This window comes from Panthera onca, chromosome A1 (assembly GCF_046562875.1).
Source record: "Panthera onca isolate mPanOnc1 chromosome A1, mPanOnc1 haplotype 2, whole genome shotgun sequence".
NCBI lineage: Eukaryota > Metazoa > Chordata > Mammalia > Carnivora > Felidae > Panthera > Panthera onca.
Window position 1 is genome coordinate 30,849,541 of NC_138339.1, and position 12,848 is coordinate 30,862,388.

General features: G+C 43.5%; 1 protein-coding gene across 2 annotated transcripts in view; it reads left to right on the forward strand.

Moving 5' to 3' along the window:
- The window catches only part of EGFLAM (EGF like, fibronectin type III and laminin G domains), a 185,776-nt gene that overhangs the window by 58,521 nt on the left and 114,407 nt on the right, over positions 1-12,848 (forward strand). For both annotated transcript variants that reach the window (XM_078445081.2, XM_078445082.2), the window contains exons 2-4: positions 3,088-3,197; positions 4,300-4,383; positions 7,465-7,491. In XM_078445081.2, the coding sequence (XP_078301207.2) occupies positions 3,088-3,197; positions 4,300-4,383; positions 7,465-7,491 (221 nt within the window). The remainder of the gene's footprint in view (positions 1-3,087; positions 3,198-4,299; positions 4,384-7,464; positions 7,492-12,848) is intronic.

Here is a 12,848-nt window from a genome sequence, read left to right on the forward strand (position 1 = left end):
TGAGACTTGTTTTGTGACCTAACATGTAATCTATTCTGGAGATGCACTTGAAAAGAATGTGCATTTCACTGTTTTAGGATAGATGTAACCATAATCTTTAATAGGTATCCATCTAGAAATATTTGGACATGTGAGCAAAAAGGTACATACACAAATGTTCTTCTCAGCATTATTTTTAACAGTGAAATTTTGTAAACAACCTAAATGTCAATCGACAGAGTAACAGTTAATGTACATGCATGCTCTGAGTAGCAGAGTATTATGCCTTCCCACCTCCCACTGCTCTTTTCCTGGGGTCTGATTCTTCTCTAAGCAGCCTTCTGTACTATGGATGGCATTGATAGAACTATTCCTAAGACTCCCTTCATCTTTTCACAGTTGGGAAACCAGAAAAAAAACTGATCTTTCCTTTCTGACCCCTTGGTTGAGCCAAGAAGGTGTCACATTACATAAGTCTGGCCAGTTGGATGGGACTTTAGATCTTGAACCAAGGCAGAGCTAGAGAGTAGTTGAAGACCAAATCCCTGAGTGATAGCATTGGTGGCAGTGGTAGGTGTCTATGGGCAGGGAGGGGTGGCAGCTGCCTCCTGGACTTGTAGTTCTTGCCAAGTGATGGCACTGAACCTCTATCACTTGAGCCACTGTGTTATTAAATGCATTGGTGGGAGGCCCCAGCAGGAGTCTAATAAATATACACATTAGATCTCTCTTAATTGCAGACAAAATATTCTAACTGTTATGCTGGAGAATTATACACAGTTGTTAAAAAGAAGGATCATCAGGACATATTAGCAAATGGGAAATCAAATTGAAGAACATTCATGTACTCAAGCTCTCCCATTTATTGGTCTCTGTGCTCTGAACTGGACATACCCATTTCCTGCCCTCATTGAGCTTTATTTAAAATAGCAAAATACTGGAAATAAATTAAATGTCTAACAATAGTGGAATGAGAAACAGTGGAAATTGTGGCATATGCATTACAGTAGTCCCCCACCTATCTGCCATTTCAATGTTGTTAGTTTCAGTTACCCACCATCAACCACAGTCTGGAAGCAGATGATCCTCCTTCTGACATGTCATCAAAAGGTTAATAGCTTAACACTGTGTCACAGTCCCCACATCATTCACCTCACTGTATCTCATCATGTAGGTATTTTATCATCTCACATCATCACAAGAAGGGTGAGTACAGCACAACAAGATCTTTTGACAGCGAGACCTCACGTAACTTATACTACAGTATACTATTATAATTGTGCTATTTTATTATTAGCTATTGATGACCTCTTAGTGTGCCTAATTATTAAAGTAAACTGTCATAAGTATATATTTATAGGAAAAAACATAGTATACATAGGTTTTGGTACTATCTGTGGTTTTGGGCATCCACTGGGGGTCTTGGAAAGTATCCTGCACTCATAAGGGGGAACAACTATACTTTCAGTTTATATATATGTATATATATATATATGTATATATATATATACACACACACATATATACACACATACTATATATACAAAGTGAAAATAAGATTTAAAATTATGACTGTATATATATTTATTATATATAATGAACACAACAAAGAAAAATAAAAATTATATATACATATATAAATTTATATGTACATATATTTGTGTATGTGTGTGTGTGTGTGTGTATATATATATATATATATGTATGTATATATATATATATATACAAAAAAAATGTTATATAACCAAAGGAGGTACTGTATTCAAATGTTGACAGGACTCATTTCTATTTTTAGAGACTTTTTTAAAGTTTATTTCTTTTTTTAAATATTTTTTTAACATTTATTCATTTTTGAGAATGAGAGCGACAGAGCACAAGTTGGGGAGGGGCAGAGAGTGAGGGAAACACAGAATCCCAAGGAGGCTCCAGGCTCTGAGCTGTCAGCACAGAGCCCAACGTGGGGCTCGAACTCACAGACCGTGTGATCATGACCTGAGCTGAAGTCGGATGCTCAACTGACTGAGCCACCCAGGCGCCCCTAAGTTTATTTCTTTATTTTGAGAGAGAGAGAGAGACAGAGCACACAAGCAGGGGAGGGGCAGAGAGAGGAGAGGGACAGAATCCCAAACAGGCTCTGCACTGGCAGCGTGGAGCCCAATGAGGGGCTCCCACTCACAAACCGCGCAATCGTGACCTGAGCTGAAACCAAGACTCAGACGCTTAACTGACTGAGCCACCCAGGCACCTCAACAGGACTCATTTCTAAATGTAATTTTTTTGTATTTTCTCAATTTTGGCAATCCACATCTAGTATATTTATAAATATAAAATGCATTATTTGTAATCATAAAATCTAAGGTAAGGATACAGTAAAACATTTGAAGTTTCCTAACCCTGTTTTACACTTAACCATATTTTTGAAATGTTCTGTAATAAGAATATATATAAACAGACATAGCTATATAACATACATAATATATCTGTATATATATGTGTATATATGTGTATATATGTGTGTGTGTGTGTGTGTGTGTGTGTGTGTGTGTGTGTGTGTATATATATGCTACTAAATAAAATCACCATCTTCCTTTAATACACTCCAAGCTCCTAGACTCAAGTTGGAAGTGTTTGGTCTGTGCTACCCTGACTCTCCCTTTACTGGTCCCTGGGGTATTAGAAGTTACAGAAGGGAGGCACCCGACTTTGACTCAGGTCATGATCTTGCGGTTCACAAGCTCGAGCCCCAAGTCAGGCTCTGGGCTGACAGCTCAGAGCCTGGAGCCTGCTTCAAATTGTGTCTCCCTCTGTCTCTGCCCACCTCTGCTCACACTCTTGTCTGTCTCTCTCAAAAATAAAAAAACATAAAAAAATTAAAACAAAATAGTTACAGAAGAGACAGAGAAATAGCTGGGCTGATTTCCCTACCATTGCCAGTTTGGGAGGGGATAGCAGAATTCTGGTGAAGTCAGCTGATAGAGGTGTGGCATACCAGAGAGATGTCTGCATTTCTGTCCTGTGGCATCATCTTGAAGTATGCTGTCCATCTGTAAGTACACTCAAGGTGGGATGCATGGAGCCTCTAACACAATCTCTTTTGCTTTGGGGCAGGCAAGGTTGGGCCTCCTCTCGATATCATGCTGTACCCACTGAACTGCACAGATTTCAGCATCCAGTGGAAAATGCCAAGGCATCCTGGGAGTCCCATCATTGGGTATACCGTGAGTACCTGGGCACAGGAATTTCTGTAGTGGGTGTGGTTGGGGTAACTGTGTTGTTCCCACCCTTGCTCTGTCTATATATGGTCTCCTTATATCGACCCTCCCATATTAATAACTCCCCCAGTCTCCTTACATGAAACCAGAGGAAATGTTTCCCTTTTAAGGGTGTTTATAAGTGCCTGAAAGGCAGTTAGGATCTTTGGAGTCCTCACTCTGCTCAGGGATGGGAAAATATAAACTAAGAAGAAGATGTGGTTCTTGCTATCCAATTGCCCACAGTCAAGTTCAGAGGCTAAATAGCAGAAGCATGGGAAGTAATAGGGAGTCACTGTGGAATGTTGTCAATAAATACAAAATACTGTAAAATCTAACTTAAAGAAAAGGGATGGACAGGCAAAGTGGGGGAGGGAACAGAGAATGCGTTCCTACCTGCCAGAGGTTACAGGTTTGACTAATTTCCGTTCGCTAAAATGTTTGGTTTGAACAGGATTTTTAAAAACGAGTCAACTTTTAAGAGTTAGGAGATTTCAGATAAATGTTTAGAGTTCTGAAATCTCTGGGGACATCCAGAGAGCTGGCCACACTGGGGACCACATTCCTATGGGGCTCCAAGCCCCCTGGAGCTGGGCTGCCCACTTGAGGTCAAACGGAAGCTCCCCCAGTAACGCCAGGACCTGCATCTCCCTACTGCCTCCCTTTCTCACTCACACACACACACACACACACACACACACACACACACACACAGGTCCTCATCCCATCGGCTTCTTAAAGCAGAGAGATGTGTTTCTGAAGTCATGTTGTATCCAAAGTGGGAAGATGGAAGATTGCCTGAGAAAGTCGTGGTTTGGGGAAAAATAGTAGGAGCTGGGTCCAGCCCTCTCTATCCCATTTCACTAATACGTGTCTCCCTTCTGGCTTCTGAGTTTGCAAGCCCGGCCAGGTCAAGCTGATGTTTGTTGCCTCAGAACAGGTGTCTGTGAGGAGAGGCGGTGCCCCTCAGAACCCACTGTTGTTGTGAGTGGAGTTAGAACCCCAGAACCTTGATCTGGTAGAGGAGTGCTGGCCCTACTCTCACCCTGGACGTCTGTGTCTTTTCCAGGTCTTCTACTCCGAGGTCGGCGTAGATAAATCCCTGCAGGAGCGGTCCCATAGTGTGCCACTCAGCCAGGACATCCCTGCCCTTGTGAGTATCTCCATCATGGCAGCTCCCACAAAGACACAGCTGCGGTTGGCATTTCAGCGATATCCAGAAGGATTTCTAATCGTGTGTGTGTGCGTGCGCATGCTGTATATGTAATAATAATAACCGTTTGTATAGTCCCCTGGAATTTACAAATGTCTTTCATGCACATTCCCTCGCCACACGCATCTATATCTCCAGAAAGGCAGTGGTATGAAGAAAGTTCTGGCATAAACACTTCCATCCTGGACTCAACCCATCCCATTCGTCATGTGAGAAAACAGCCACCTTACAGCTGTTTCCCCCCTTTTTGTCTTCATAAAGTTCGATTCCATTTTTTAAAAAAATCCCAGTAAAGCTTTATAAATAAATATGACACATTTGTATCTTCCCTCGCAGCCTGGAGACACAATGCAGAAGAAAATGATGTAATTTGAAATGTATATTCCAACGGTCCAAGTTGTTTATTTTTCTTGTCAAGCTCGGCAGGCACCCCGTCCTTCCACTAACCAATTGTTGGCTCTCCATCTATTTCTTTTCTCTCTGCTGTCAAGGTCTCTCTGGGTGAATTTTTCTGCCTTAGGCATGTTCTGTTTTCTTTCCTCCACTCTCTGCCTCCTTCCCCATTCTACTACAATTATCCTACAGGCTAGAGCCTTTTGAATTGCTCTGCAAGCAGTTAGCACCAGTGCCCAGAAGATTGCTGTAATGGGGGCCGTGGTGCTGGGGTTGTTTGTAAGTCCTACTTAGTAAGTGTTCGCGAGGCTGGTGTGTGGAAAACCTATTTGTCGCCGGGAAGAAGTGGCTGTCACTCATTGGGCCTCTGTTACCTGCCAGGCACTATTCCTCATGCTTTATATTCATTTTTCCATTTCTTATTCACAACTATCTATGACCTCATTTTACTGACAAGGACACTGAGACTCAGGTGAAATAATTTCCCCGAAATCGTAACATTAGTGAGTAACAGAGTCAACCGTAAACCCAGGGCAGGCTGACTTCAGAGTCCTGCTCTGGCTGTTGGCTGTTTTTTTACCAAAGCTCTTCAAAAAGAAGAGATGCACATTTGCAGCTTGCTTGTCCTTTGCACGGTAGGCTTTTAGTCTCAGACTTTTGCTTCAGCTTTCCTCATTTGCCCCAGAAGCCCTCCATCCCAACTGCTATGGTTTTATCTTAAAAGGGGAGATTGGCTTAGCCCATGACAGAAGCCACCAGTAGAGGTTCTATCTCACCTCGGCAGCACTGGAACTTTCAACAAGCATCTGGACCCCACCAAGGAGCCAGCAATGTCCCCAGCCACCAGCCTTCTATTTTGCAGGGGAGTGTGGCTCACTGCTCTGCCTACACCACAGTCCAGGCAGCAAGGGTACAGCGCTGGTGACAGGTGTCTGGGTATCTGGATGGTGCCTCTGGAATCCAGTCCCTGACCCATCACATGGAGCTGGGCTGGACACTGGCATCTCTGGGGAGGTCACTGCAGTGCATACATGAAGGAGAGAGGCAGGAGGGAAATAGGCACCCTGGGCTTCCAGACATCCTTCTGGCACTTACAGGTTGAGTAACTTCGGCCGGAGTCGCCTTATCTGACTAACCCTTTCCTTTCTCCCACAAAAGGGCTATAATTGTTGTGAGTTCCAAATACAATGGTGTACGTAAACACCTTTGGTGGGCGGACGCCTGGGTGGCTCAGTCGGTTAAGTGTCTGACTTCAGCTCAGGTCACGATCTCACCGTCTGTGAGTTCAAGCCCTGCATCAGGCTCTTTGCCGACAGCTCAGAGCCTGGAGCCTGCTTCAGATTCTGTGTCTCCCTCTCTCTCTGCCCCTCCCCCGCCTGCACTCTGTCTCTCTCTCTCTCTCAAAAATAAAAACCTTTGGTGTTAAAAAAAAAAAAAAAAAGCCTTTGGTGTTAAAATGTAAAGCCAGGTACATGTTAATGATCATTCGTGATGATCATTGCCTTTATGTTAAATATGATCTGTTTGTTAATTACATCCCGGCATCAGAGTGTGCTATCAAATTATACCTTGCTGATTTCAACAAACTTTCATAGCTGCTACCGTACACCCAGCATAGGACAACACAGACCCCCTTTTCTCGGCAGCTTTCGGTCCTCTGGGAAAATCACATTCTTACTGATACACAGTTGGAGAGCAACATAAGACCGGATGTGATGAACATGCTTAATAGACAGACTGAAGTTTTGAAGAGGGAAGATTTAGTATAAAAACAAGTGGTCAAAGTAGGTGCTGAGAATTGAAGCAGGGACAGTTTCTGGAAGGCAGACGAGAGGGAGGTGCACTGAAGTCAAAGGGAATGGTTTGAACCAAGAGGACAAGTTTGTGTGTGTGTACAGGCCCGTGTGCTTGTGTGTTTAGGTAGGGAGGTGGGGGGAGGCGCAGAATATACAGAATGGGAAGAGAAATAATGCCTAGACGTACAGGCAGTGAGTCAGGAAGAGGGGAGGGGTCTGGTATAGCAGAGTGATTCTGGGTTCAGAGACTTGCATTCCGATGCTGTATTACAACAAGCTAACCTTACTGGATCTCAGTTCCCTCATGGACAAAACGGGGATCCACATAATAACTGTATTATAGGGAGTGTATCTGTGGTTCCCAAACTGTGTGCCAGGGTGTCCAGGGCTCTGCACCAACCTCTCAGGGATACTGTGGATTGTCTCAACTTTTCAAGGGAAAGGGCGACATCTGTGTGAACTACCAATGCCAAGTTGTTTGGGTGTAACTACCGAACAAATGGAACACTTAGGCATTTCTTTGGCCTGAGAGGTGCTGTAAAAATATTACTGAGACAGCAAAGGTGGTGTGAACATAGAAAGTTTGGGAACCTCTGTACCATATCATATCAGCCTGTAGCACAAGGATGCGGTGATTGCCAAATAAGGTCATGGGCGGAGAGCCCTCAGTACCACAGCGCTCATGGAACAAGAACCGAGTGAGCGGTCAAGGGAGTTCAGATGGGAAGATGTGTGTTTGCTGCCCTTGGCTGTCTGTAGAAGAGGCTTCATTTTAGACCTATAAGTTTTGCTTTCCTTTCATGTTGTTTTGTTTGTTTTTTTTCCTCTGCAGGGACAATCCGATCGTCAGGTGATTTTTGTAAGTATGCTTTGGAAAGGTTATACCCTTGCCCCAACCCAGGATTCAGGGGGTCTCTTTTCATCAAAATGTTGATTTTCCTGCATCTCGGTCATACTGATTAAGGCCCAAGGGAGAGTGCTTAGCTCCAGTGTAAGCAGGGACCACAGAGCATACTAGATGAATGTTCGATCATTTAGAAAGAAGTCGCTTTTATTCTCCTATGTGTTGCTTCATCTCACGTGGCAGAGTAAGGTTAAGAGGAACATTTTTAAAGGTTGAAGTAATTTAAGCTCTGTTCCAAGACTAGGTGAGCAAGACTGAAAAGGAGAGAAGGTGTTTAAACTAGCGAGCATCGCTGTGTGCTTCCCCTCACCCATCTTTTCCCTTCTCCTTTCCTCGCTGCCTCTAGTGATTCCAGACCTTCCCAGTACGTCAGGACCAGGTCACCTAAAACTGCTTGGCTTGCTGGATTTAATGCCAAACAGAAGATCAGGTTGGCCACTGATCGTATCCTCTGATAATCTGCCTACATGGAGGATTCTGATTTGGGTAGCATTTGACACTTAGAAGAACAACTTGCAAGTTCCAACCTGGAAAAATAAGTAGTAAAATAAACCAGGGCAATCTGGTCCTTTTTAGGGTTAGAAGTGGAAATGAATGCTTAAACTGGTGGGCTCCACACTTTCGGATCATGCATACGATCGGTTGAAAAATATTTGAGTGAGTGTGTGTGTGTGTGTGTGTGTGTGTGTGTGTGTGTGTATGGTTATAAATTATACACATGCTACTCTACTAATAAATTATGTACATTGTAAAGTTCCACAGGATTTAAAGGAGGAAATAAAACAAAAATAGAAAGTGCTTTTCTTCTGTCATCCCAGGACATTGTCTTATTCACCCAGGGAGATACACTATCACCCTGCTTTGGAGTCCACTGGTCTGGTTGACCCACGATAGTGATTGCACTTGGGTCTTATCCCAGGATGCAGAGAGAAGACGTAGGCAAGAATCATGAGACTTGCATGGAGTCCCAGCTCCTTCCTTCACCAGAGCAAGGGTAATCTTAGGCAAGGTTACTGAACCCCTCTGGATCTAATCTCTCTTTGACTGTAAAATGAAGGGGTGGCCTAGTAATGGTTCCCAACGGGGAGTTTCTTAGTTCTTATGGGGCAAATGGGCCTAAGTGTGGGCATTTTAGTGGACAAGCTTCAGGGATGCTGCTTTCCTGCGGTACACAGGACGGACCCATACAAGGAAGATGTGTTCAGTCCCAAAGTCAATGCTGCTCTTTCTGTGAAACCCTGGAAGATACTTTCTAGCTTTCTGTGACCTCTAAGGGAATAGAATCCCCCAATTTTTCCCTCCACTCTGGCCTGCATAGCTTTCATCAGGGCCATTGGAAAAAGAATGTTTGGAAGATAGCATTTTTCTGTTTCTCTGGTGCTCCCATGTCATGATGCTAGATATTCTCAACTTCTACCAAGGCAACCAAGGCCGAGCCTTGACTTGTAAAGTCAACTGTGAAGCTGCACCCAAGGTTACTACCTACCAACAAGGTAATTTTAGAGCAATCGTAGTATTTTAGTGTTGAAACTTTGGCCCAGAGAGGTTAAGTGGCATCTCCAAGATTGCAAAGCTATTTGGTAGCAGAACCAGGGTCTCCTGGCTCCTGGTCCAGTGCTCTCCCACTTTGTGCTTTCTTCCAGCAATGCTCACTGGATTCCTTTATGGAATAGTAGCTACCTGTCTGGACCAGTAAATGAAAAAACATAGAGCTTCATTTCTGGAAACAAATGACCTGGGTTTCCAGCCATAGGAGAAAAGTATGGTATGGAAGGGGGTAAAGATAGAATCTGAAATCAGGGTCAGAGATTTAAGTTCAGAGCCATTCAGCATGGTTTTGTCATCGCAAAGCAAGAAGTATTCAGTTAAGAATAGTCCCATCTTGGGGCGCCTGGGTGGCGCAGTCGGTTAAGCGTCCGACTTCAGCCAGGTCACGATCTCACGGTCCGTGAGTTCGAGCCCCGCGTCAGGCTCTGGGCTGATGGCTCGGAGCCTGGAGCCTGTTTCCGATTCTGTGTCTCCCTCTCTCTCTGTCCCTCCCCCGTTCATGCTCTGTCTCTCTCTGTCCCAAAAATAAATAAACGTTGAAAAAAAAAAAAAAAAAAAAGAATAGTCCCATCTTTTCAGGGGCTCCTTGTACATAGCAATCCAGATTATTTTTGTACATTGGGTCAGGTATTAATTAGGATAAAAATCTAACAGTTCAAAATCCCAAGATAATAGTGATTCTAACAAGATGTGCATTCATGTTTCCTTCAGGATATAACCTGTCTGGATATAACCAGTTCTGGTGGCTTCTCTCCATCAGAGACCCAGAATCCTTCCATCTCATTGTTCTGCCAACCCCTTTGGCCCTCCTTTCCGTGGTCCAAATTGGCTCACTGATAACATCCACATTCTAGCCACTAGATGAGGAAACGAAGAAAGGGTACACAGCCCTTCCTATTAAGGGATAACTCAGAAATTGCCCTCATTATTTTAACTCAAATTCTATTGGACAGACTTTAGCCACATGGCCACAGCTAGATGCAAAAGATTCTGGGAAATGTAATCCTTGAGTGGTGATGGGCCAACTGATATACAGGGGTTCTATTATAAGAAAGGAGAAAATGGATATGAGGAAACAGTCATCCCTGTCACAGACTGTGAATAGAGGAATGGCACTGGTAAAGCAGATGTGGGTAAGGCAGCTGGACATCTGAAAAACAGAATAATAGCCTGAAAATTTGATATGCTATGTTTGAGAGTTGGGCAGTTAGAAGCATATTAAATTATGGTATGTATGAGGGAAACCAGACCCATTGTTGTTCTATATGTCATTGAGCTTTCTTCTTGGGCTCAGTGAACTAACTAGCCTTGTTTTTTTCTGTCAGAGATGTGAATTCTCTGATCTCATGACAACCATTGGGGTTGCTGAGAAGACAAGGGAGGCAGCTTTTGGAAGGGGTTTTGCATTTCAGAAAGGGCTAGACAAACACAAAGCAGGGTTTTTTGCAACAAAGCATCCAGCCTTGCCTCCTCACCCCCCAAAAAGGGTGTGGGAAGGGGGCAGTGAGGACTGCTGAATTCACTCTGGACTCTACTCCAAGAAGGCAATTTCCCTCACTGTCTTTCACCGTCTTGTATAGAAATAAAAGCCAAGGGAGATAAGCATTTTGACTTATTCTCAAACTTCCACAAGGCAAAAAACAAAACACTTTGTTTTTCTACTTCAGAAAGTGCATATACAGCATCTTATCTAATTTGATGCAAATCATTATAAGACATTTAAGGATGGACATAGAAAGATTTGTGGATTTCTGTGGTGTTTTCATAAAGAATCCAAGGATTATCACTAGTCAGAATATAGTGAGAGGTTTCATTTGGGACGATTTATGTCAGAGGAAGAAGTGATGGTTAAATCACTGAGTCCAGCTCCTCTTTGCGTGGCCCCAGCTCCTCAGTGCCCTTGACCCTCACTCCCTCCTGCCAACTAACCAGCTAGTCAAAACAGGAAAGACACAGGAAAAGACTGGAAAAAGTTGGCTTCTGGGAGGGCCACCTTCTATCTATCTATCTATCTATCTATCTATCTATCAATCATATACTCGGGCTAAAGGTAGGATTACTCTTCCATATATAAAAAACAGTTTGTTTTTCAAGCTACATAAGCAACTTCTACAAGTCTAATGTCTTTTGGTTTTCAATGATAAGTTAAAAATTTTTGGTACATAAACTTTTGTGCAGTAATCTGGTCTTCAGTGTTTCTGCTAAGTATTTTTTATTGATTTACATATATTTAAGGGGCAACTGGGTGGCTCAGTCGGTTGGGCATCTGACTTCGGCTCAGGTCATGATCTCACAGTTGGTGAGTTTGAGTCCCACATCGGGCTCTGTGCTGACAGCTTGGAGCCTGGAGCCTGCTTTGGATTCTGTATCTTCCTCTCTCTTTCTCTCTCTACCCCTCCCCCACTCTCTCTCTCTCTCTCCCTCTTTCTCTCAAAAATAAATAAACATTAAAAAAATTTAAATATATTTAATATTTTTTGTACATGTATTACCGAGTTAGAACTTGGCTTTGGAGTCAAACAAAGTGGAATTCAAATCCCCACTTTGTCACTTAATAAATTCATGTCCTTGAGCAAATCATTAACTTTTCAGAGATTCTGTTTTCTCCCTTATAAATGAAAATAAGAGTGCTGTCTCCCACATATGACTGAAGGAAGATTTAAATCAGGCTATGTGTTCCTGGAACAGAGAAAACACAATAATACATGCTAATTGTAGTTGTATTTGGTATTGGCTCATAGCTAATATCTTTAATAATCTATAACGACACCACTCCTCTCATATGTCATAGCATATAGACTCCATGGGAGAAAAGGATCCTAAAGCAAAAGGCTGTGAGGGTATTGGCTTGAAAGTGTATTTTTTACTGTCATAGGAACAGCCTAGTCATGGCCTATAAGAGAATGAGAAGCCTTATATCTACTTGGTACCACCAGTCCCTTAATTTCTGACTGGCCATGGACCCAGGGGACAGATAGTGGAACTAGGGTGCACAATGCAGAGAATTAGGGCAGAAAGGGGGCTTTGGAGTGAGGTCCATACGTTCAGCCACGACCCCTTGTGTAGCTGCATGTAGGCTGGCGGGAGTCAGAGTGGAAGGGAGAGGAAGATTGGCGACAGAAACCTTCAGGGAGGCTGGAGAAATGGCCCAGGTAAGGATTCAGAGGAAGTGGAAGAAGGGAGCAGATCTGAAAGGCATGTGGAGGTGGCTGGGAGGAAGTAGGTAAGAGGAAGTCAGCCTTGTTGCTGGAGTTACTAACTCCAGGGACTGGGACAGAGGTACTGGGACGAAGGATTCAGTAGTAGAAGCTGGTTCTTGATGAGGTAATCTGCTTGTATTGGACGCCTTGATTTGATTTCTTTCATTCATTCGCTTTTCCTTCATTCGTTTATTCATTCATAAAAAAGCATTGCTCGAGTATTTGCTACCTGTCTGGTAAAACTATTCTAAGCTTTAGGTTCCCAGAGGACTAAAGACTTGCTCCTTCCCTCAAGTGGGTGGGGAGGAGGTGACAAATAAACAGACAATTACAATCTAAGGTGAGTGGTGCTAAGATTGAGGTACACCAAGGACGCCAGGGAAGCACAGAGGAGGGGGGCCTAACCAGACTGGAGGCTGGGGGTCAGAGAAATGAGGTAATGTCTCAGCTGAACTGAGTCATGAAGGATGAGCAGGGGTGAACCAGGCAAGAGTGGAGAGAAGGGCATTTCATGTGGAGGGAGCAGCAGGTTCAAAGGCCCAGAGGCAAGGAATTGAATGGCAT